Here is a 26,683-nt window from a genome sequence, read left to right as displayed (position 1 = left end):
TGACATGAAAAACATGTCTTGTCTAAGATTTGCAACTCTTGTCTCCAAATCTGAACTTAAAGACAGGAAGAAGCTATGAATTTAAGCTATGGAACAAATAGTTTTTCCCATGAAACCTAACTTAGGCATTTTTTCCTCATCTTTGAAATGGTTTTGATCCTGAAGTGATTTATAGCTTATGTGGGCACAGGTGTAATTTCCTCTGTATTAAAATGTAGCCAGTTCGATACATAATAGGGCAGCTGTTGAAGAGTGCATAGATATTTCTGCAGCTTTGACTCAGAAGTGAGGAATAAGGCCACCATCTGAAACTGCAGTGCTAATTTGTATTAGGCACCAGGCATTAGAAAATCATACCATCAACAGCCAGCAAATACTTTCCATGCAAAACAAGTACATCCCAGTTTGTGATGAGAGCAGAAACCAGGCATTCATATACGACTGCTTAGAAACAGATTCCGTGAGTGCCTTTTCCAAACTTTTTCTGCATTCCAGCAAGCTCTGAAGTGTACAGAGTTTTTATCGCACAGCATTAGGAAAAAAGATGTGAGAGTGAAAACTAGTAAATAACCAAAACAGCAGCTCAGTGGAGAGGCCACATTAACTGTAAGGGTCGAAAGCTCCTGACGAGCATCTAGTCACAGCAGAGCTGGTGTTAAAGCCGTGGTTGCATCCTGTCAGCCCAAGGCCATCACACCAGGAGCTGTTCTTCCAGCAGGTTCACACTGAGCTCTGCTTCAGCCCCAGAACTAGAGTGAGGGAAAGCTTTAGTGTATGACCTGTCTGGCCAGATCCATGTTTTGAATGTGTTTTTCCACGTGCTACTCTGCAAACAGTGCATTATCATTCAAACCAATGGTTTTTCAAAGATACATTAAAACACTCTCTGTGAGTCCATAGGAGCCAATTAATCAGAAGAGAAAAAATGCAGCTGCTTTAACAGCCACTGAGGTGATGCTGCTTCATGAGGTAATAGAAATGGCAGCTGGATTGTTCCACCCAGAGACCATTTCCTGGCCTCTACCCCACTGTGATGTGGCCACATGTGCTGTGACAGGAAGCAGGGGCTTGATAAAAACAAAACTTCTAAGGTTGCACAGCTCATTGAAAGTTGCTAAGCTGCTTTCATCTGGCCCTGAACCATGATGGGATAGGTTGATTATCTTCCTCTGTCAGGATCTAGTGATCATGAAAACTATTGCCAAAAAGTCAGATTCTGTTCCCTGAACTTTTAGGGACAATCTTACAAAGTTCTCTGGGCCATACTGGGATTTACCATGGCATTTCTCATGACTTTTCCTTCTGTCTAGTAAAGTATTATATGTGGAGTAATTAAAGAGGAGTCTGAAGGAAATTATTTCCATGAAACTTGCTGATGTTACAGGCATGAGCAACTCAACAGAGTATGATTCACTGGTGATCCATATCTTACATTAGTTGGTCCACTTTAGTTTGATTAAGTCAAGGTAGCTATATTGATTTCAGTGGGCTTGGGGTCTGGTTGGTACGACTGTGGTCAGGCTGAAAGGTTCTGTCTGGAGCAGGAGAGGTTCTGGACAAAGATCTTCAACATTTCTCTCACCTTACCAGTAGGAACTGACTCCAGGCAAGAGCAGTTTTTAGTCTCCTCAGATTCAGTCCTGGCTTTTCTGTTGTAACACTGTCAACAGCAATGTACACAGTGGCTCACTATGACCCAGAATGACTGGAAAATCTGATAGATACTAGCCAAAGGAAAGTCACGCATGCCCTGTGGGTTTTTAGCAACAACAAGAGAGGAAGCATTTTTTTGCTGAGAGCCACTAGAACTAGGTTTAAAAGAAAGATCATGGTGACAATTTTGGTTTTGAATAGCTATATACTGGGTAAAACAAGATCATAAACATTTCTGAAAGCATAATCTGTTTCCTAATTATCTGGGTCTGATTTCCATGTATCCTGCCCCAGTACCATAAATAAACCCAGTGTTGTGCTATTTCTGGTGTGTGAGTGAGCCTATCCAACTACCTGCTTCAGCCAGTGTACACTCCAGAGGCTTTCCACCCAAGCCAGTCAATTCATCTTCTGGATGCTTTTCCTAAGTCAAAGGAATCTGCAACCTTTCAAAGTCCTCAGTTATCACAATTAATCAAGACTGGGGAAAGGGAAAGAATCCAAAGGGGGCTTACAGCTTATTGTGCCTGGAGAAGTGAATAGATGTACTAAGTTCACTACTCATGTGCTTAGGTAACCTATTATGTTACAGAAATGCAATTTTTTCCAAATGAACATGGAACAGCTCTGAATCTGTCCACTTCCTACCATAGCTGAGCAACAAGATTAACGCTCCTTTCCCACAGCATCTCAGTGAATTGAATTAGTCATTACTTGCTTGTGCCTTTCACTATAGTTAATTCTCAGACAAATGATTTCATTCCACTTGCCTGGATAGCCAGCTTCCTAATGATTACCAACACCCTGCAGCATGACAGGAATCGTTATAAATGTCCATTAAAAAAAATAAGAATGGTGTCACTATTGAAAATGCTGAGTGCCTGGGAAGCCATAAATCAAATGCAAAGTGCTTTTGCAATCTCATTAACTGTAATCAGTCATGGTACCTGAAAGTCCTCAAGTCTGTCACCCAAGCCACACATCCAAACACAGAAGGTACCAAACACTGGGTCTGTATCATTCCTTGCTAGGTCAAAACTTGTTTAGAACAGCAGCATGAATTGAAGCTGTTCAGTTCAAGGCTCTGTCATGGTGGTCACAGAGCTCAGCCTCATCCAAGGGTATATGAGCCTATGATCTGACTCCTCTCCTATGTCTACACCTGCACCAGTCTACATACACCAGTTTGTGTGTGCATGTGAAAGCATAACTCAAGCTGAGTGACACTGAAGGTTTGAAACTGTGGTATAAAAATGCATTTTTGAAGCATAAAACTTTTCATTACATTTTAGACACCCATACATAAGCCCTTTACAGGCATCCAATGGCCAAATCCCTAACATGCCTGAGATTCAACATCAGTGTGAAATTTGATATTCTAATACAAAGGCAAAAGGGGTAGTTCATGGGACAAAGTTAGTCCTGGGTTTTGCTTCCCAGATGTTACGAGCAGATACAGAAACAGTGAGGCTGTGTATTAAATCTCTCCAGTAACAGGGCTGAATATGCTTTTGAGTCCAGCTGCAAAATTCAGTTGTTGCAATCCTGTATGCACATCAACAGCCATTTTGCAGGATGGATACATTCTGTATGTATTGTGGTCCTTTCTGCATTTCAGCCCTGCTGCCAGTTAGCCTTTGTTAGCCTAAAAATATTTAACCTTGCAGGACCCTAGTGAAAAGAGTGAAAACTAATCTTTTGTCAGCTAAACCACTGCATCAGGTGCGTAGTTTACACAGGAGAAAAAACTGCCCATATCTATATGCCTATATATATATATATATATATACACACACACACATAAAAGGCATGTGCAGAGCAGATGCATTAGTGGAAAGTTGTGGCCATTTTCCTGCCTCAGTCCCCAGGTGGGGATGTTGGCACTTCTTCAGCTGCAGACATCAGGTCTGTACACACCATTTACCTTGTGCACACAACTCCCCCTTGGCATCTGTACTTCCATACCCTTCAGTAAATAACGAAGCCTACGTCCAAAAACCATTTTGCATGTATATCTGGAACTGTAATTGCTTCCTGAGTCACACTGACATTTTAATGAACTGGTAATGTTGTGAAGCAAGCATATTTGAGCCTCTGTGAGTGGGTCAGGGAGGACAAGAGGAAATCTTACTGCAGCCCGAACTTTATTTGACTAAAATCTCCACTGGTCGTGTAAAATGGTGCAGGCTTTAACTTTCACTTCTAAAATGAAGGTGGATTCAACAGATACTGCATATTGCAAGGATCCAGGGCTCTCTTGGACATCTATGCATTACACCTGAGGGGATGGTGAAGAGTTCAAAGGGCAAGAAGAGTCTCCATCTTGAAGCTGACTGCAGGAATGAGGTGCTGTAGAGTATGCTGTGAGCCAAGTCTGACTCATGGGTGGTTCTTGGAGGTATCTTCATTAGGGCCAGCAGCCTCTCTCCTGATAAAGTCAGAGTGGAACCCCTGAATTAGAAAGTGGCACATCTCATGTAGCAGAGTGAGCGACCCCTGATCTGTACTGAGCAGTGATCTTCCCAAATCTCTCATTGCTGAGCTCAGCAGAAATGATGCCAGACGAACAGCAGAAAATACTATCGCAGTAGACACAATTAGTCTCTTATCCTGCCATTGCAGGGCACAATGTGGGTCAGGAACCCTGACCTCAGCACACACGCACAGGCAGACAAATACACAGATTCACCCAAAACACTGCAAATGAGTTTTAGAACTGGCAGGTGTAGAGTATGCATTGCAGATACTGTATCAGTGGGGCTTGTTACAGGGAATTTCCCTGATGCCAAATGTGCTAGGGTGTCTTCCCTCTCCTTTTAAGAGATATGCAGATTATCTGAAGGCTATTTTGGCTCAGCATTCCCAATGCAGAAGCTGCCTGGCCAATACAGAGCTATTTTCCCACTGCTGATGGAGACAACAATGAATAAATAAAATAGGACAAAACCCCAGCCTACTGTAAGTGAGGGCAGGCTATTCTCTTGTAGCAGTGTGTCTTTAGGCTTTGATAAGAGCTTCAGAGGGTCTAACAGCCAGCTACCCCTTATTTGTGTGCTCCAGGCACTAAAGCACTTCATTAGGAAAGTAATGACTTGATTGGTCCAGCAGAACTTTGAACATCATCCAAGAAATTCACAGTAGCAAAAAAGGCTCAGGCAGTCATTCCCTGCAAGTGTAAATAATCTGAAAGATGGAGTTCTGTTTTGTCTAACGTGTAATAGTGGCTCCTAAATTAGATGTTTATTTTTTGTTCTTAAGGATGTGCTGCCCACAAGATTTGTGAAAGTACAGCATTTAACCAGCGAGCCTGACTTCATGGTAATCTGCATTTAGGTAACTTTGGGTTAGGGACTTGAGCACTAAGATGATTGGTTCTTTTTTATTTCCTAAGGTATATTTTTCAGTCCAGCGCAAGATTGGATCCCAAGCTGCTCCAAAGGCTGGGGAACCAGCACATGTTATATTGATTCATATCATACTTTTATCTATATCTTCAAATGCTGAAGAAGAGTAAATCTGGATCTTGGTGTTTCTAAGAATTGTGGCCCATTGTTATGAGGAAAATGCAAACCAGGAAACAGGATCAACTTTCTTTGAACTGGGAGGTTTTGGGGCTGGTGGTTTTTTCAGTGCAGAACTGTCCTTTTAGGTACCTTAATTCACTAAATGCCTTGGAGTGAAGTAAAAATTACTTCAAAGGGGTTTATGTGCAAAAATTGTGATTCTATGTACAACAGCCAAAGACAAAATAAATGTAAACAGTACACTATCAAGCAAATGATTGATCCTGTACTGACTGGGATCCTGAGGCATCAGGATCCACAGTTTGATTTGTGTACTTCTAGTGAGGTCAGACTGGCTGAAGGGAAGCAAATACACCTAACTCTTGGTTCTCAGAGGTGATGTGTGAAACATTAGGCTGAGAAAGCAACTTGCAAACATTTTTGTTTAGGAGCAGGCACTAAGAAAGAACTGACAAGTGAAGCCTGCATTACTGGGGAAGAAAAATGGGAGAAAAGATGACAAAGTCTGAGGATTAAATGATCCTGAAGAAAATGCAAAGGCTAATCAATTTTTGAAAACTAAATAGTGAGTACCAAGACATCAGGGACTTGAACTGCAAGGCCCTGACAGTCCCATCTGCTCAGTCCAGAACGAGTTCTAAACTCCCTGCTTCAGAGAATCACATTACCTCTGACTAGTGCAAATAACAGCTAACCCTTTGGATTATTATCACTACAACCACACCAACTGATGCTGGGTTTGTGAGCTAACACAATGTTTCCACTCTTTCAGTTCAATAGCAGAGTGGGTGTATGGAAATGTCATCGTTCTGGCAATCAATCAATTTATTAAAGTCTCCACTGAAAGGGCAAACAGACTCTGTTACATTGAATGAATAGCAGCTCCAGCCAAGCCTGGGAATTAGATGGGAAACTGCTTTTGCTGCAGGCTTAAGAAAAGCCTTTTATTTTCATTTCTGAAAGCAGTGGTGTAGTTCTGTGCCTTTCTTACCAGCATGTAGGTTTATAAAAGATGAGACTTGAGACTTGACTATGAGCATCTAGAAACTGTTCTCTTGAGAAACTTGGTGATGAGAAACAGAAAGAAATGTTTGCTTGAGCTGAGCTATGCTGTTGAGGAAGCCTTTGGTCCTAACTGGCCATGAATGGGGTGTTGTACCTTGAAGGCAGTTTGGTGACTCTGTGGTCACTGTGGTTGCTTGTGACATCTGCCAGTGGGACCTGTGTCAACAGCCAGTGCACAGCAAAGCACAGGTTTTTACTGATGTGACTATTCCTAAGGCTATTCAAATATGCAAAAAAGGAGCAATTGATTCGTTGTAACTTTTTGCACTATGATAGAATTGAAAAGCCTCAGCTAGGCAGTAATACCCCTATAGTCTGAAGGACTTTGACATAAAATTGGTAATGGTTTCTCTAGATTTCTGGAGTAATGCACTGGCCAACAGCTGAATATAAAGATGCAACAGCAGTTGGGGTGTAAAAGGTAACAGTGTAGGACTGTGGCTTTCTACACAGACATGAACCCTCTGATCCTGTTGCCATAAAGATTTTTGATCTCTTCTAAACTAAGGAGTGTCTGAACTAGCAGTAGTGTGAAAACAGACTGGCTGTTGCTCTTTCCTCCCAGTCTCCAACCCAGGTGCAATTCATACCTCCTCACTACTTTGAAAGCCAGCTCATAGTAACAAATCTTATTTGAGAAAATTGCTTATTGAGTATGCTGAAAAAGCCCTCCAGGAACCCTAAAGGAGTGTGTGCTGGGGCAAGAAGGATACTTTTCCACTGCATAAGAAAATCATTAATCAGAATTATGCACCCAAAATTTCATCCTCAAATTAATGCAGATCTTTCTGAAGTTTCTAACTTGAGACAATGAGAATTGGGACAGGGAAAGGGAAGAGTGTATGGTTACAGTGATTTTGACATTTCACAACTTAGAAGTGGCTTAACTTTGCAAACCACTCAAGGGTTTAGTTTAGCTCTATCTCTTATTTTAATTTGAAATTCTAACTCCTCTTTTGGTGCTCTGACTTTTATAATTAATGAAATCATGAGCATATGCAAAACATTCATGAGATCCCTCTGCACCAGTGGGATGGGCAGGCAGGGAAACAAATCCCAGCAAAATAGGATTCAGTGAAAAATTCTGCTACAGGACTGAAACATATATAAAATCCAAACAAATGCTTCCAAATAAAATTGATGACTGGCAGAAATAGAACTTTCTCAGGTATAGGAGTGCTATTACTGGTATCTTTTCTCTGATAAATTAATCAGCTGATGCAAACCTAATGATTAAGTATGATTAAACCAGAGCAAATTTCCCTCATGCCTCAACACTTCAATTACAGGACTGGCCGGCCATGCTCTAGGTAATGACACTTATTTTCTGTAGTAAACACATTGATGCTCAAAGTGTCTGAGTTCCCCAACAGGAGAGCAGGCAGTAGTCACATTTTTGAATCAAGCCAGGAAAAATCTATGTTTTCATTCCCTGGTAGCTTGAGCCAACTCCAGAGCACTGAGGCAGATAAATTTAGCCGTCAAGCAGAGGTTTTCCCTGACTAATCTATGAGCTGCAATTTTTATGAAGATTCCTTCTATTAGGGATTACCAACAGTTTGGAGTCCGTCCAGCTGGAGTCCAACACTTGCATCCATAAGTGTTTTAAAACCAGAAAAATCTAGCACAGATATAAACCAGAACCCCTGTTCCATGTTAATGTTGTCAACTTGGAAAAGAGTGCCAAAATGACATTTCCCGTTCCTTTCAAATGTTTTCTACAGGCAGAAAATAGAATTATTGTAAAAATGTATAAATTACTCATTTACACATGTAGCCTCAGAGCCAAATTCACCACACAGGGTTTTACCAGAGGAAAGAGGAAATGGCAGAGTAAGTCCTGAAGGGACTGGAAAACTCCTGAAGCATCCCTTTCCTGGCCTAGCAACAGCATAGGCAAGGCAGCCTGAGAATACCGTGCTACAGCAGCTGGAAGGGTGTGCAGCCAGATTTGGGTCTATATTGAGGATTTTTCAGGCCATGTTAGTGAGACAGTTTTATCTCCTAGACGTATATGAGAAATGCTAGGATAGAATGCAAAGGAGAGGACTTTCCTAGACACCTCCGCTAAATATTGTGCACTGTAGACACACTCTAGTTCAGCCCTGAATTTACATGCTGTCCATAATGTACCAAAGTACAAATGCACTTGGAAATGGAACATTAAATACATTAAGCATATTTTAATCAGATGCATCTAAGGAAGATGCAGAGTGGCTAATACTCTCTGTGCATGGTAATTTCCTGTGTGTGTATTTCTCTTCTGGTTTGATTCAGAAGCTGGCAGATGGTTTTCTCCTTGTTTTTTTTTCCTCAATTATACTTTTGGAAATCCAAAAGGACTTTGCCCAGGGGAGAGTGAATAACTATAACTATATCTTTGCTGGTGTCAAACAATGTACAGTGGTGTCAAACAATGTACAGTAGTGTCAAATAATGCAATACATCCCTTTTCTCCCCATCAGCATTCCTGCCCACTGCTAGGGTTTGAGGTGTCCTCCAAAGAAAACTGGGGGGTACTTTTTGCTTTCTCAGGGAATTTCTTTCCAAGCAGCAGCGGGCATGCTTTGTGTGGTGCATGTTATTCCCTACTGCTTGCAGCTAACAGCCAAGAAAGATATTGAGAGCAAGGCTACCTAAGCTGTGTACCAGTCTCCAGGGAAAGCAGTGGCAGTTCTGTTAAAGGGACACAAAGTCTTCTGGGACAAAGCCACCAGTAGGTTTATACCATGCAAGAGCTCTCTGTCAGGAGCAAGTGATTCTAGGTGTGTGCTCCTTCATGAGTTTCTGACACCAGAGTCTGTATTTTGCCCATAGTGACCACTTGCGTGAGAGTGAGCATATCCAGGACACACTTGATAATACTGATATTGCATTATCAGAAAAAAAGAAGCTTAAAGGAAGCAAACAGAATCAATTCAAACCAAATCCCCATGCTTCATAGCTGTGCTCCTGTCTTTCTGAAGACACTGGGTTCATCCCTATTTATCACCATCTCCTGTGCACTAGGCTTATTCTGCATCTTACATGAGTCTCAGAGGCCCAGCAAGCACTGCTGGCCAACACTCTTCTGTGAATGACGAACACTAGATTTGAGGATCTGTAGCAAGAGCAGATTAGTGGCAGACATATTCCTTTGCAATGGTTCACATTAAGACATTCCTCCTCAAGCTCATCTTAGCCCCTTCAATGCTTTTATGTCTTCTAAATTGCAGCTAACCAGAAGGGCAATTAGGTTTCAGTGATTAAAATTGTTTCCTTACCGTACATAACAGCTGGAGCATCTCCACATATCTGGGGAAAGAGACAAACCTTTATTAATTACTGTCAGACCACTGCTGAAGGGTGGATTGAATAGCTTCAGCTTTAGGAGAACAGGTAGGTTTGTAACAGTTCACTCACGCTTTTTCGGAAGACATCAGCTCCTGGGCAATGAGGTAAGCTCTGGACTGGCCTTCTTTCTGTCAACAGCAAAAAAACAGAGACAGTTAGAGATGTCTTGTTTCAAGAAGCAAAGCAGTGTTGGAAAGCACTTTGAACTGACATATTCCTTCAGTAAAAATAGCAACCAGGCTTTTATTCTTTGTTGTTCAGTGCCTGGCATCCTGGAGTCCTTTCCATGACAGGGTGTTTCCACAATTCAAATTCTAGCAATATAGTATGATATACCAGCTGCTCAGGCAGACACCGAGTTTGAAAAGCATGTTCTTATTGAAGAAGGAGAGAAATTTTCTGATGATTTTTACAGGTCCATAATTTGTCAGAGAGGCAGAAAGTGCTTAGCTTTGAACAGGTTAGCTTCATGGCTGTTGAGGCTCGTACTGTGTGTTTAGAACTCTTAGCTACATGGAAAAGGGAGTTCTTGGTCGTATTCCAAACTGTTCTCACTGCTGTGAGATATGTGGAAGCAAATAGCACAAAGGGCTTTATTGCATGCTACACAAAGCGTCTAAGCTAAATGGCCATAGATATTTCCAGAAAGCAAAGAGTTCTGTACTCCAGCAGACAACATTGTTTGAAATCTCAGCAGCATCTACTTCATTGGTAGGCATCTTGGAAGACACAGAAAACTGACAGAAGCAAAGTGTAGGGCTCTGAGGTGCTAGCATTTAATTGGAGTATTTTGCTCCTATTTCATGACTCAACCTTATGTTAAGAAATGACCAAAGCATGGGAATAATTACTGAAAAGAATCTACTGGGAAAAGTTTGACTTACTTAGCAGTGTTTAAGTAACAAACTGAAAGAGTGGTCTAGTGGTAGTAAAGAAAATCAACCCTCAAGTGACTTGAAGTGGACTCGGGGGAGATGAGCTCAACAGCAAGAGTGCATGACATTGTTTGCCAGACCAGGTACGCTGGAAGCCTATTGCTTACAGATCCTGCTTCTGAAAGCCTACTCAGGAGAGACTGGGACTTGCTGAGATATGGTGCAGTACCTTGGTATAAGTCAGGTGGGAAGTTTGTGGCTATATTTCTTCCACAAATTCTGCATAAGGGGTCTGGAGGGGTCAGAGAACATGAAGCTTGATTGGAAGCCCTCATAAAAAGTACTGATAGGACCCCAACCCCAAATTTACGTAGCAGATCTGAGCAATGAGAAATGTCTAAGCCAGTTCAAGATGAATGCATTATAGACTTTTTACTCTCTGTCCCGCCTTCTCATTAGCATTCCCTAGGGATGCAGGTGTTGTGGCACACAATATATGTATCTGAGTTGCTCAAAGTCCCATTACATCATCCTGGTGAATGCCTTTCATATCTACAGAGGGATCAGCTTCTGGATTTCAGGATTTTTTTTCCCTTTTTGAAGTTTATGGTTCATTCTGCCTGCAAGAAGCTGCAAAAAGTGTAGGAAAGAGTGAAACATTTCCTGAAGTGCTGCTGGAAGCTGAAATACAGTCATGTGAATACTTGGAGTGTAAAAAATCCAGTAGCAAAGTCAGCTGCGACATAAAGCAATTTCATTGCCCAACATCCATAAATTAAGAGGAATACGTGATAGAACAGAAGTTACATTTGAAAGATCCTTCCAGTTTTAGTAACTTTAGGTATTCATACAAAAGTGAGGAACTGAAGCACCAACAGGTGGATTGACCACTGCTTACTTCAGAGGAACTAAGGACCAGTCAAAGCATGTTGCAAATAGATGTCAGTATTGACTGCACACATGAGCAAAGGAAGGGTCTCTGTTTCTGTGAGGAGGCTAACGGTCCCTTGCTGCTTTGTGAGTTTTCATGCTGGTGGCGGTGGACCCCCAAGGAGGATTACAATCCAATCAGTAGTGAATACAAGTGAAAAAGTTCTTGAACACCAGTGATGATGAGCTAAATCAACGAGGCTTCATGTACAGATAACAAGCAGGGTCACAGTGACTTTTCTTTCATCTTTAGTCTATTTCTGTGTACTTTTACTGGGAGGCAAATGAAGACTGCAAGGGTAAAGCAAAATACAGAGAATGAACTATATTAATAGTCTCAGATGTCTAATCCATCTCTCCTTTAGCACCAGGAGTCTGAGGGTATGTTCCCTAGTGCTTTGTGTCTTTTACCTTATGGGTGCCAAAAAGCATGCTTTGAGTTCCCTTACTTTTGCAGAATGACACTACAGTTTAATAGAATGCACTAGAAAGATGTTTTCCTTAGTTTAATTTTCTTTCTGGGAGCAAATACTTGATTGCCCCCTTCCCCCTGGTTCCACTTGTGAGCACCTCTTGAAGATGGTAATGATGTGCTTCTCCTGGTTGTCCCAGCTACTGCAGGAACACACTAAAGGCACCAAGTTCTATTCTCTCCCATTTCCTCTATGCAGGAAGAACAGATCAGATGAAAATGAAAGCGGGTGTGTATCTTTTGGGGTCACCTGGCCCAATGCTGGTGCCCAACTCGTCCTCTCTGGACAAGCAGTGCCAGGAAGCAGAGAGCATTTCCCCAGGAAGCCAGGCCTATTTTCCCCTTGCATACACACATTGTCACACTCTGCAATTCCTCCTGTGATTAACATGTCTTAGCCAAGAGCCAGAACACAGGGACCCCAGTGTCACAGGCCTGTCTAGGGCGAGTTTGAGACAGTGTCTCTAGGCGTTGCCTGTCTTGTGTTACTTAATTGCTGTTTGTTTAACCAGGAAATGAACTCCGAGATTGACGACAGTGTCCGGAGACAGACTTCTGGGAATAGGGGACAGAGGGGGTGCCAGGCCCTCAAGCACCAGGTTTCTGAAATAAAGTCCAAGTGATTACTGTAATACTGCCAAGCTTTTTAGTAACCCTTGCTCCCTGCAGCCTGCTCCCATCCCAGCTCCTACTTCAGAAGCTGCACTCCAGTCCTCACTGCATGCCTCTGCTTAGCAGATGGACGCCATGCAGCCATGTGGGGACCCTTGGCTTTCCGCTTCACTGAGTCTCCTCATCCCAGAGCCTTATCACTCCACCCTTCCCAAAACCAAATGCTTAATATAATGCTTGCGATACACAACATGAAATTGCAATATATAACTGAAGTATCTCCCTGCTCTCTCCACTCTGAAAAATATGATGGTGCCAGCAAGGCTGCAAACACAAAGCACTTTAACCAGGTTAGCAGCTTGCTACAGCTCAGCTGATCGGCATAACTTGCAAAGCAAAGGTAATACTGTGCAATCATCTCTCCAGTGGCTGACAAAACTAAGCCCTACAGCCCTCCTCCAAACAGATACTAAGTTTACTGATGGAATACTGAGACCTGAAGATGACTTATGATTTGCTCATAGTTTCTCCTTCTCCAACAGCTTGTGATTCCCAGTGTTTAATGAAGAACACCACCATCAGAAAGATTTTGTTTAGAACAATAAAGACCAAAAAGGCTGCAGCTGTTTACAGAGCACATGTGTGAGCACAGCTGAAGTACTAGTCTTAAGAAGTTCAAACTGAGAAACTTCAGGTTCCATGTCCCTTTTGTGCCTTCTGATAGAACAAATGTACTGGCTGAGAAGGCACAAGTAGTGAGCAGTGGAGAAAGATGGCTAATGGCCCATGTTGAGCGTGCTGATGTGGCACTGAACTAGTGCAGGATTCCCTCTCTGTGTGGTAGTGATCCCATTAATGTAGGGATGATGTCACCGTACTGAGTCATTCATATGCTCTGGCTTTGTCCTGAACAATGCCAAGGCATCTGATGTAGGCCCTACCAGGCTGTGCTTTGATTAGATGGTACTTTGGTGATGGTGCCAGACACTCCCCTCTGAGCCCAGCTGTTTGCAGGACCTTGATCAGAACCAGATTGGCTTCCTGATCCAGCTTTAAAAACTGTGGGCCTGAGGCAAATCCGTTTGTGTGGACTAACAGCAGCACAAGTAGGTCACAGAACACTGGAACTGGAGCATTAGTACTGTGCAAGCCACTCATCTGGAGCACTTAGGGAGTAACCTGAGTTTTGTGTTTCAGAAGCAGGGTAACTAATCAAGACAGCAGCTCCATTCTTGTGTGTGCCACTCTCTTGCCATGCTGACATGGACGAACTGCATCTCTCTGAGCCTTTTCCTATGTGTGTGTCTTACTTCACAGATTCCTCAGGGTAGATGCATTGTAGCTGGATGGTACCCAGCACAAGAGCATTACTGTCACAGGGGCTACAGCAGTTTCCAAGCTGCAGCCTCTGAGCTGAGTGACTTCATAATGCCCCTTTTGTAATTATTATGAACTATGTAGCAGCTCACAGTGATGTCACAGCAGTGCCAACAGCAAACTGAGGCATTACAAGAACAAGTGACATTTTCAGGCTGGCTCTGCGAATCAGCGAGAGAGAAGGAAAAGCTGTTCACATCTCCTGTCTCCCAGGCTGTATAAATCAAGAGCTGTCTCTTGAAATACATCTGAATCAGGTGCTTCCTCAAGGCACACAAATCTGTCATTCCCAGCTCCAGCACATTTCTTTTGTGTGTGTGTGTGTATTTTAATATGTAAAGGTTAAAGGTTTGCAAAACAGAATGATTAATGGAGTCTGGAAACTGAGCCCACCCACTGGAAATGGATAAGGAGCAGCAAAGGCAGCTGATGTACTGCTGCCGTGAGTCAGTAGCTGCCCTGCTCGTGGTGAGATTTTTTGTGGATAGGCTTCATGTTCCCTGTTCTGTGCACAGGTCCCCTCCATCTGCCATACTGGGTTGTTGCCCCCCTTTTTGTCCACTGCCTGTTAGCTTGCTATCTGGGAGAAGGGTGAAGCATCCTACCTCACATGCTGCCTTCTCACAAGTGCAACATTAGGGATCCTTTCTGTATGAAGTTCCCCTTCATGCCAGTCTGGATAGGATTAGCTATATTAGACCTATGTCCTAACTGACTAGCCAGAATGCTTTGGGCTTTCAGTGGCAAAACCCCAGCCACATCTGGTCTGAATTCTGGTCTGAATTTTTTATGCCATTTTGCTCTGGTTCCGTGCTATTTGCCTCACTACAGACTTTCACATTTTGCCACCAGCTAAGGTCACATCTCTCATGTGCTGTCTGCATACAGTCCCTTGTAACACAGTGCTGGGTTTAGACTAAACTCTACTTTCAGATCTCACATACATTTGACTGGCAGACAGAACTGCGTTCTGAATGAAAGAAATGTCTTTATCTTCCAGCTATGGCTGTATTACTTGTCCTAGAATTTGTATTAATTAATTCCCTAGTGCTTTGTAGACTATAATTCTTACAGGTACTCACCCAGATTAATCACATCCTTTTTTTTTAATATATATTCTGAGATTCACTTCAGTTCTTCAGCTCAAACTTCGTCCTGTGTTTACAGTCCCATTTAAGAGAGTGTTTTTAATTGTTCCTCTGCCTACTGGCTTAATGTAGGGTTAGCTATATGCCATTGCTAAGTATAACAGAGTTCATAAAATAGCTAATGCTACAACACCCCATTTACCCAGCCGCTACTTTCTCCTTCCAAAGGCACCTTGTAAAGGAAGACTCAGCCTTTTATCACTGTGGTGCAAACTGTGCAATGATCACAGTCTAAATGCCTTCCATTGACTATTAGGTTTAATTTTAAGACTGTTGCTTTGTTTGATCAGCATACCTTTAGCATGTGTGTGACACAGTCTGAATCAAGCAATGTGATGGAAATGGCTCTTGAAGTGCAGTCCAGGACAACACATTGTATAGTGTTGTTACAGGACTGTCTGCATGGCTTTCTGCAAGATGCTGGAGAAAATGAATTCTTAACTTGGTGGATGGGTTCCTGCCCTTACTCATCCCCATGGAGTCCCAAAACCTGTGCTTCATCTCTCTGTACACTTACTTCAGAAAATTTTCACACCACCATGGGGCCTCTGCTGCATCTCCCTGATGTGGTTTGTCCCACAGGTGTTTGTCCTTCCCCAAGCCTAACCTACTTCCCCGGGTGGAGCTATCAATGTAGTGGTAGGAAGGCAAATGCATTCCTGATACTATCATCTCAGTGAATCCCTTGAAAGGCTTGATTTTCCCACAGTGAACCTAAAGGCTAGCACCTAGCTTGCTGCCTTGACTGCAAGTTTGATCTCTAATCTGCATCAGATAGGTTTTGATGTTCTCTGGATCCAGCATAAAATTCACTCCTCCCTGCTGGGTGCTTCTCTTCTGCTAGATGGAGGGTTAGGTGTGTTAAAAGAATTGTCTTGGGGCTGCCTTCAGTTTTGTAACAATTGGAGATTGTAGCAGGTTAGTGGCAAAAGGGATCAACTGGCCAGAAGTCCTAAAAAGTGTCTACAAGAAAAGAACTGTCTGAAGACTCTTGCTTGAAGATTCTGACACGAAAGTGAGAGGTGCAAGCTATGGAGGGTAGCTGATGATCCAGCATATGCAGCATCTTCCTCAAACTACTGGGGCAATTCAAAAGCTCAGATCATAACCAGCAGTAGGTGAAGCCTACCAGCATGTGTTGAATTTAGTCCATTTCAAACCATGGGGATGAGCTTCTCAAAAATAGACTTTCAAGATTATATTGTCTACTTCTAATCTTCCTTTTAAAAGTGGAAATTCTGCTACAAAACCTAAGTTCTGCCAAAGGGAACTCAGTTTGAAGTTGGTGTCTAGTCAAATCTGAGCTATTAAGCTCATTTCCCCTTTAATTCCTTTAATGCTCATTAGCTGGGTGAGTCCAAGATGGATTTATCTGGTTTAGCAGTAAAAAACAATCACAGAGTTCAGGTTTGAATCCAGCTCAAAGATGAAAGGAAAAATCTGAGGCTCTACATCCTGGACTTTGAGCATTTGCCTAGTGAGTGAAGGCTGAGAGCTTGGAGATAAAGTCTTTGGTTTATTTGAGACAAGGTTTTTATTTCTAACTGGAATCCCTAATTCTTTTTTGTTTGTTTTTTTTTGTTTTGGGTTTTTTTTGTGTTTGTTTTGTTTTTTCTTGGTTTGGGTTTTTTTGTTTGTTTGTTTTCCTCTCTGCAGGCAGCAAAAATGCCATCAGATAACCTTGAGAGCACAGTACAGAAAAGCCATGGGTCACCTTCTGGTCTGCTGGGAAGGATTTAATTAAATGAACATATATAAAAGACACATGAATGAGAAATGGCTCAGGAGCTCTTCTAAATCAGCTTAGGAGTTAAAACAAGAGTGAATCTCATCGGTAGTGTAAAAAACATTGCTTTTTATAGTATAACCAAGTAGAATCACCGCGGTTAAGAAAACCTACAGCATTCCCTGCATTTGAGTTCTCTGGGCTGTTACCGTATGTCAGAAGGCTGAAGAGAAGGAAATAAAGTGCTTATTTAACCAGAAAGAAAGAATTTTCACTGTTAGTCTTACACAGGAGAACCAAAAGCAGCAGGTGACTTCTGATGACAAATGCCCAGCTTCTCCGAGGCTGAGACACTCCCAGTGGAATAAGGGCAGGAATGCAAAACTCACCTCCTGTTTTACATTTTTATACCTGCTCCATTCCAAATAGGTTTTTAGTAATAAAAATTCCTGTGACACAGTAGAGATGAAAGCCCCTCTTTGTCTGATCTTTAAAATAATGCCTATAATGTAAAAAACACCTCAACATATATTATTGGCTATGACTTGAATTGGTCACAGAACAGGGGTTCCAGCAGGCCCTGACAATCTCTCCACACTCGTATGAATCTGGTCCCCATGGGGCAGGGATTCAAAGTTGACGAGCTGTTGAAACAATACCAGGAAATGTGTGTACAAAGCTATTTTTTAAATCGTATTTACATATTAAAATGAGCCTTAAAAAGAAACAGAGGATTTCTGTTGCAAACTGCAAGCCTTGCGATTCCCCAGCAAGCAGGCTAGAAGAAAGCAGCTGAGAAAAAACGAAGCATGCTGGAGTTCATGGGGTGCATGGAATTCATTGATGACAGCAAAAGGCAGCAGGTAGAATCCAGCCCAATGCAAATGAAAATCATATATCTGAACACAGGGAGGAGATTTTATCATCTAGGCTGTTTCATGCCATTATTTAAATTAGTTTCCATTATTTAAACTAAACTAAATGGAAACGAAGTTTCTATTGTTTAAATTGGAAATCAACCCATAAACCCCCAGCAGGTTCTGGGGTTTTTTGTGGATGTTTGTCTCTTGATAAAATCCAAATTCAGCTCTTAGTAGGCCAGCCTCCAACAGTTGTTTTAACAAGATTAGCTTGTTTCAAAATCCATGGTACTATTTTTGGCATCCAGACCAACATGCCTTTCAATTCTCCCCAAGTGACAGTGCTTCTGAACTCTTCCATGTTGTATGGCCATTCTGTGTTGTCCTGAGGATTTTGCTGCAAGGGATACATCACTTCATCAGGGAACTGGACAAGTTATTTGTGCTTTGTTATTTTAGAGACAGGTTTTGACAGGGCAGTTGATGTTCCTTTGGAACCCAGAAGATTTGCATGAGAAGACAATAAAAGAAGGCAGGAGCAGTAGGGTCGGAAACCATTGTGGGCTGCATGGCACCTTGGAAGATTCCCGTGTCACTGTCCTGTGGCTGGCATAAGTGAAAGACAACAGTTAAATCTGTTGCATCCTTCACTTCAGAACCCTGCACTGAATGTTTTCCCCCTTTGTCTGTCCAAAGTGATGCTTATCCTAGTGAAGCTACAAGAACAAAGATGCACAAAGGTGTCTCAGTGCCACTTCTCATCTCAGATCTCTTCTTGGTTCCACGTACAAGTACAGATCCCTGATTCGGCTTACTAAGCAAATGTCTTATGCATAGAATCATAGAATCCCAGACTGGTTTGTGCTGGAAAAGACCTCCTCCAGGGCCAACCCCTGCCACGGGCAGGGACCTTCCACTGGATCAGCTTGCTCCAAGCCCCTTTGTCCAACCTGGCCTTGAACACTGCCAGGGATGGGGCAGCCACAGCTTCTCTGGGCACCCTGTACCAGTGCCTCAGCACCCTCACAGGGAAGAGCTTCTGCCTAAGAGCTCAGCTCAGTCTCCCCTCTGGCAGGTTCAAGCCATTCCCCTTGGCCTGTCCCTGCAGGCCCTTGTTCAAAGCTTTCTCCAAGTTTCTTGTAGCCCCCTTAGGCACTGGGAACTGCTCTAAGGTCTCCCTGAAGCTTTCTTTTCTCCAGGCGTTCAGCTTTCTCCAAGCCCAGCTCAGCTTGTCATCCAGGGATGAAATTATTGCTCCTCCAACATCTTTCTAGTCTGTAGCTAGAGCACAGTAGATTTCAGAATAGCTAATCTTCCTACAGCCAGAATTTATAATAGGCAAATCAGATAATGTCTACTTTCCTGGCCTGCCTCTCAGCAGGGTAAATAGCCACATGCGCTAATTCATCAGCCATCTTGGAAATACAGCCTGCACTCATGTTTTAAGACAGCTCCTCAGGAGCTTGTGGATGTCTGGTCCTGTATACTGTGATCCTTGCTGACAGTTATCTTGGGAAGCAAAACCCAACCAACCAACCAGACCCGTCTGATTCTCTGTCAGGCATGTACAGACATTTAGTCTGTGTTTGTCTGAAGAGTGGGAGGGATACATCCAGCTAGACTCTGAAGCACATCCTTGTTGTCAAAAGTGCTGCTGCCTTCTGCAGCATAGCTGCAGCGCATGGTTACCCCAGCACAACAGAACAATTAAAATGCATGAGATGCAATAAGGGAGACATTTAGAAAACCATCATTTCCTAGTGGTGTGAGTAAAACCCTACAAAAAAGGCACTAAAATTGGTTTTAGCAATTGAATTTACTTCCAAGTGCATTGTGATTGCACGCATTTCCCTTCTAAACTCAAGTCACAATTTTGTTGTCACTTTTCCACTGGCAGCACAAGTAAGAGATGCTAAGAAACCTGACCAGCTTGGATAACACACAGGTGTATGCTCCATAAATGCTACTGGTTTGTCAGCTAGTAGAACTGGAAAAAAAAATTAACAGGGAGTATCAGAAATGTAAAGACTTTTGCTTTCAAAACCTGTGTGAAAACAACCAACCAAAAAAATTATGACTCTCAGAAGAAAAAAAGGTAAGAAATGCTTGCAACTGTTTCATTTGTTTCATGTCAGCAAGGAGATCAAACCGCAGTCTTTTCCACTGGTACCAGAGGCAGCTCAGCACCCTGCAGGGTAGACCTAAAAGTGACATGACATACAGGGAAATCAAAGGAAGCCATTCTCCCTCAGATGAGAGAATAGCAATTTCATTTGCCCTTCACTGTCATTTCATTTGCAGTTTCTTTTTGTGTTCTCAAGAATTGGTGTCCTGGTGAGGGGGCAGCTTCTACTTCACTCTCTCTACACCTGCCCCTAAATAAAGCTTCGCATTCTGGAAATGCTGAAGAGATCCAATCTGTCTAGAAGGAATATACTTACACTTCTCCTTGACAGAGTTGACTCTTATGTAGCCACTGAGTTTGGTTTTGGAGTGCTATCTGTGCAGACTTTTGAAGGCTCTGGCACATCTGTGATCAGACACTAGCCATCTACAATCAAGAAGCTACAGCTGTGCTGTGCTGACACTGAGAGACCAGGCCGAAATGAATGCCAGAGAGATGTGTAGGAAATCAGCATTTGCTGTTTTCCTTTGCAACCTTCTTTCCTGGGGATCAAATTGGAAGACTTCAGAAGAACATACCCATCTGTATCATGCATACCAAACAGGCTATGCACTGGAGACACAGATTGTTAGGCTTATACTAGGTTTTATGAAATGTATGCAAAATCTCTGACAAACAAAGATAAACTTGTGCCTATAAGTACTTCATGCCATTTCTTTAATAACCAAACTGTTAGTCTGCTTACTGGAGGTTAAAATAGCCTTGTTTGGTCTTAGGCTGTTGTCACATTTCTGTGTTTTTCTCCATTGTTTGTTTAAGAGGTGTTTTATTCATGAGAAGTCAGTAAAATAAACCCAACCATGAGTGCATATTCCCATGATGAGAGAATTTTGAGATGCCTGAGACCTATTAAATTATTTATTCATTTTTTTAGCCAATGCAGAACTGGTCCCTTTAATGTATTTGTCATTATTTCATTCAATGTAGTTTTAAAATTCTTAAGATTGTAGCTAATTCCAAGTGAGATGTTTTCCTGACATTCAAGTCAGGTCTTCCGTGCCTTGCCTTCATTGTCTGTCTTAGGTCTGCAGTTCTTTGGCTTTGCCACATGCCTTAGGGGTAAATTGCTGCTAGAGCACTGGGGAGTATGGTGGCCACAAAGGTATGATGGCTCTGACATTTCTAAATAAGCACCAGGCAAAGAGCAGAGAGACCTGAGAATCTAGGTTCTTCTGCAAAATGTTCCTCCATCTCCAGGTTTCATGCATTCCCCATTTTCTGCTCTTTTTACCTTGTTGATGAGGCTGGGATCACCAGGGCTGCTCTCCTCATCTTCTGAACTCTTCTGTTCCTCATCTGATGTGACGACCTCCATCGATATGACAGATACTGGGCACACCTTATAGGGCTCAGTGTAGGCACTGCAGAGACAAAGAACAGACTGGTTCACTGGTGTTCCCAGACACTTGCTGTTACTCAGAAATAAGAAATGCACAATTGCCCAGAGGTAACCAGTCAGGGGGCAGTAAATCCCTGCAGAACTGCGAGGCATAGATAGATAGCAAGATTTCTCAAGCTTGGTTGTTGGTTTTTTTTTTGCTACCAGGTTCAACAGCAACCATTTAGGCAGGTAGAAGGATCTGAAAGGAGCAGTGGCAGTGGGAACTTAACTGAACTTGTTCAAGCTTCTCTGAAGGATTAATATTCTGGCTTAGTCAGGAAAAAAAGCCCAAAGAACTGCTTTGTTTCTCCCTAGTCAGCCCCTCAAAGTGAATGCAATAAAATCATACTAATGTCTCGGTGCTCATTAAAAATGAAATACAGATACTGTAACAATCGGTTACAAACAATATGATTTCTTTAGTTCTCATTTCCTTTGAAACATTATTAATTTGCTTTCGCAGCTCTGCCTCATGTAATCTCCCACTTGGGGACCCCAGATGTATACAAATAACAAAGCTTCAAAGCCAGTGCTAGAGAGACAGGAGGCTGGGCAAAAATGGGTTAAGGTAAGTGAGAGGGCAATGAAGACAGAGACTCCCAGGGCCACTGAGCAGACTCACATTTGCTTTTGGAAGTGAAAGGGAAAATGAAAGAAAGAGAGAAAGGAAAGAAAAAGGGAAAGGGAGGGGGAGAGGGAAAGGAGTGGAGAGGAAAGGAAGGGAAAGGAGAAAGGGGGAAGGAGAAAGGAAGGAGAGAGGGAACTCCCTAAGCATGTGTATTCACCCCAAGCTGCAGACAGGGCTCTGTGTCTCCCGTGTAGGTGCAGCCTGCAGCCTTTCTTTCATGGCACCAGTGCTTCCCTCCTGCAGAGTGAGGAGCTCTCACAAGCTGGCCGGTGCATTTGGTCTGGCCAGACGGAGGGCTGGGCAGCACCACTGCTCCTCACCATTGCCCTCTCTTGATCGTTATTCCTGGCTGCAGGTTTGCAGTATAGGCAGCATGACTGTACTTCCAAAATCCTGCATGGCCACAACAGCAAAGGGGCCTCAGCACAAGTGAAAGCAAGAACAAGGCAGACACAGGAGCAGCTCAGGACGCTTATTAATAGCTAATGTAAGAACACATTATAATTTGGGAAGAGCTTCTCTGTATATAAGAGCAATAATCATTGTGAATGGCGTTATTAAAGGCTCATACAGTAGCAAAACCTGCAATATTGCTGAACTGATGCATGGGCTTCATTTATAGTAGTCCTGCAGTCCAGGGGCACTGCCTCGTGTTTAAAGAGAAGTCCCAAAATGTTCTGGGTCTCATTTGCACATGGGGTGGGCACAGACATGTTTGTGCCATCCACTCCAATCTGCCCTTCTCCAGCCACTCCAGCAGCACTCAGGTCTTTACTTCTGGGACTGTTCCATATTGTCACAGAGCTCCTGGGCAGAACGCCTTTCCTGATACCCAGCATGTTTTACTCCAATGAATTTACATCCTTTCATGCATTTTATATGTCTTCACTCTTGTGGTCTCCATACATTCCTAGCTCCTGAAGACTTGAACTGTTCCCAGGAACTGGTCACCAGGTGACAGTGCCCTGGACAGCTCTGTCTTCACTAATCCCACTGACAGGTGCCTGGAGGAAATCAACAAGGATGCAGGGATAGGTGGCAGTGATGACTTCTGAGGCACAACAGGTTTTGGTAAATTTTATGAAAGGACAATAGAGAGAGTAATTGTAATGCAGGGCAAGGTCTTATCCACAGAGCAAACTTTTCAGGTATGCCCAAACAGTTACCATCGCCACACATTAAGTCTTTATCTTAGTGAAAATCACCTGGACACGTTTTGGCACTTTCCAAGAGATTATGTAGATTGCTTTTGATGTTGGTAAACTGTCACTATTGGAGAAATCTTCCAACTAGGTGTTTGAGAACAGAAAAATCATTCCAAGCACCACAAAGGAAGCAATGGGCCTTCTGGGACAGTCTAGCCTTAAATGGACTGAAGAAATGCAGGGTGACAATTACAACTCTTTTATTTAGCACCAGTTACATTACAATTAGCAGAACTGCTGATAGGTATGGAGTAGGGAGAAACTGCATAGATGCACTCTACTAGTTGCCTTCACTGTGAACATGTATTGGTACATCCAGAAAAGGTGTTCTGGCATATACAGACTCTCTGGTTATTGTGCTTCTATAGTGATGTTTGCATTTGGCCTCAAAGGAAAAGTATGTTTTACTGAGCAGAGGATGAAGCCATCAAGGAGAGAGAAGCTAACCTGACCACTGTAATAGCACTGGCTATTTTTTGTTAATTTTGTTGATTTTTTATTAATAAAATCAAGACACAAATCTCTACTACGTATGATCCTTCTGCAGCACAGGTTTGGACTAGTCTGATAAGCACAGGTGGTCTGTGCATGGGAAGTGAGGGAGCACTGTGGAGATACAAAGCAGGTGTGAGAGCTCATAGAACATGACTCACAGACTGGCAAATACTGCATTTTATCTAGCTTGAATGTGCAATTCTCAAAGAGATACTTGCCCTTCTTTTAATTCCACACCTATCCTTCAAATAACCTAGCCAATTCTGCCCCTTCCCTTGGTAGTGATCACATGAATTCTTTAGGATTTTTATTCAGTCAGCATTAGTGAGATGTAAGAATTTAACTGGGAGATTTAACAGTGGCAAAAATACCCAGCCAAGGTTACTATAATAAAGATCTAGGAAGACCATGTATTTCTATTCACATAAGGATGCTTGCCTGTATGCTCATTGCTTAGCCATACTTCCCTTAGTGCCACCAACTGCCTCAAAAGAAAAAAAAAACAAAAAAAACCCCCGAAACAACTCACTTGCTGGAAATATGGAAATCCAAACCTAAGGTCTGTCACTTCCACTGCGTGAGCCAAGTCCTCTGCACCAATAAGGATCAGATTACCTGCAGTTTGTTTCAATCAATCTGAACATGAAGTGATCCATCCTAAAGAAAGGCTTATAAATCTCACTTGCCTTCTGCTTCATGGCCTGTGCTCCAGCAGTGATCATGAGGGGAGAGGAGGAGTGCTCTTTCCTGTAAGGTGTTTATAGTAATGTGTCCCTGGAAGTCCCAGTCATGCTCTATGATAGTATGGAGTACCCATCCATTCCATCAAGTGGCTCTTTATACACCTGAAATGCAGCTGGTTAGGTTGCTAAGATGTGCTGGCAATGTCCCTTCAAATGCCAGTGGAGTAGACCATTACAGTGTCTAGAAGGTATGATCATGTGTGTTGTAACAGACAACGTATTTCTGCTATGCAACTGAATCTATTTAGACAGTGTAACTGTGCTAGAAATTTGTTGGTTACTCAAGGGCAACTCAACACCTTCCTGAAGCAGCAAGTCATTGTGTAGGGTTCAGATACGCACTTTTATTGCCACAGGGGTTCCCACCATATCAATCATATGAGAGGGAGCAGGGCATCTCTAACTGAGCCCATCTTCAGGGCAAAGCAAGCTCCCGAGCACCTCCTTCAGGGACAGGGGACTTCTAAAATTTCAGCATAACAAAGTGCACTTCCTGGAGAAAAAGGCTGTGTGGCTTATCAGTAATGACAAAGAGTGTAACACACCACTACCAGCCAGCTGCAATAAGCTTCCTTGGAGGATATTGTTTTCTTTTGGAGGCAGGTTTCAGTGCTTCAATACTTTCAGTGTAAAGAACAGTGTGAACAAGCATTTATGGAGCCTATGCTGTGTTCATATTCGAACCAAACATAATTTGTCTCCTAAGGTATATACAGCATAAAAGATGATCCAAGCTAATAACACTCAAGAGTTCAGGCAAAGGATATGTTGCTGAATTACTTCCAGAAACAGAGCTCAGAGTGTGCTCAGGTTTTATAACCACTGTGGCAGCAATCAGTAAATGACAACTGGATTATCTTCCTGCCACCTTCACTTTGGTGGGAGTACCAGGGAGGCAAGTGCCAGGACAGAGAAAGAGAGAACATTTGACACTGTCTTTAATAGGATCTGGGGAGAAGAACAGAAAAAAAAAGAAAAAAAAAGGACAGAACTTTTCTCTTTCTAGAGATCCTGATATTTTTTTTTCTTTGCATCTGATGCAAACTGCAAATGAGATTGTTGTGGTTTAAGCCCAGCCGGCAATCCAGAGCCACACAGCCGCTGGCTCATTTCCCCACCTTCCTACCACCGCTCCCCAAGGGATGGAGAGGAGAATCGAAAGAATGTAACTCCCGTGGGTTGAGATAAGAACAGCCCAGTAACTAAGGTATAACACAAACCACTACTGCTACCACCAATAATAATGATGGTAAGGGGAATAACAAGGGGGAAGAATACAACTGCTCACCACCAGCCGACTGATACCCAGCCTGACCTGGGCAGTGATCTCTCCCTTCTGGGTAACTGCCCCCAGTTTATATACTGGGCATGATGTGCTGTGGTATGGAATACCCTTTTGGCTAGTTTGGGTCAGGTGTCCTGTCTCTGCTTCCTCCTGGCTTCCCCTCCTCCCTGGCAGAGCATGAAACTCAGAAAAGTCCTTGGCCAGAGTAAACGTTAGTTAGCAACAACTAAAAACACTGGTGTTATCAGCGTTGTTCTCAGGCAGAAAGTCAAAACCACAGCACTGCACCAGGTACTAAGAAGGAGAAAAATGACTGCTACTGCTGACCGCAGGATAGAGATAATGCAACTTTTCTACCACCAACATACTTGAAGGGCCAAAGAGCCCCCTGATTTAATTTCTGGAAATTTCTTATGGTTTCAGAAGTGCCTGCGAGTAAAGATCAAAGCAGTATTTGATCCAAACTGTCACCACAAGATGAAGAAAGCAGTAGAAGAGGCTAGAAACCACATCCTTGGTCCCATTCCTGCAGTGGAACAACTACTATTAAAAGCTGGTGTTACCAGTAATTATCAACACATGGCTCACCATATTCACTGCTTTCACACAGTGGCAAAAGGAAGTCAGTGAACTTTCTGGGTTTCTTGGCACTTCTGCACTGCCTTCTGTGGGGATATAAAGGCTTTTTCCTTAGGATGTTTCATCCGTTTGTTAGTGAAACCACAGTTCTAGATTGCTGAAAGCCAATTCTTCCAATTCTTTGCTAGACAGAGGCAGTGGTGTAGAGTTCAGTTAGGTCTAGATCCACCCAAGCTCTGACACAAATGTTGCCTTTAACCCTAAATACTTTTCTGTCTGTACTGGTGATTGTCTTGGCAATTATTTGACCTGAGTCAGCAACAAAGGTTTGTAGGAACTACCTAGGAAGGTACCAATAGTTTTTCTCTCTCTGTGGAGTTTGTCCTCTACAAGTACAACCTCCCTGAAGCCATCTGGGTGATGATGAGATCAACACATAAATTGGATATGCTTATTTTACAGAGGATTAGTAAATTGCTGCTACAATCTTCCCATCCACAGACCCCGGCCTGTGCCCAGTCTGATTCCTGTGTCATAGGTATCTTAGCTCGTAAGTGGATGTAGGGTACTGGGTGCAAAGGGGGAGACCAGAATCTAACCTGAACAC

General features: G+C 42.8%; 1 protein-coding gene across 3 annotated transcripts in view; it reads right to left on the bottom strand.

Annotated features, from left to right (window-relative positions):
• FGD5 (FYVE, RhoGEF and PH domain containing 5) overlaps positions 1 to 26,683 on the bottom strand; it is an 89,314-nt gene that overhangs the window by 36,377 nt on the left and 26,254 nt on the right. For all 3 annotated transcript variants that reach the window (XM_061362505.1, XM_061362506.1, XM_061362507.1), the window contains exons 3-5: positions 20,992 to 21,121; positions 9,645 to 9,703; positions 9,506 to 9,536 (exon numbers count right to left, since the gene is read on the bottom strand). In XM_061362505.1, coding sequence (XP_061218489.1) covers positions 9,506 to 9,536; positions 9,645 to 9,703; positions 20,992 to 21,121 — 220 coding nt within the window. The remainder of the gene's footprint in view (positions 1 to 9,505; positions 9,537 to 9,644; positions 9,704 to 20,991; positions 21,122 to 26,683) is intronic.

This window comes from Neopsephotus bourkii, unplaced genomic scaffold (assembly GCF_033783945.1).
Source record: "Neopsephotus bourkii isolate Nb327-2 ecotype Australia unplaced genomic scaffold, CSIRO-AGI_Nbou_v1 NB_1120, whole genome shotgun sequence".
NCBI classification, from domain to species: Eukaryota; Metazoa; Chordata; class Aves; order Psittaciformes; family Psittacidae; genus Neopsephotus; species Neopsephotus bourkii.
The sequence above is the reverse complement of the archived record's forward strand: the minus strand, read 5'-3'. Positions and strand labels throughout refer to the sequence as shown.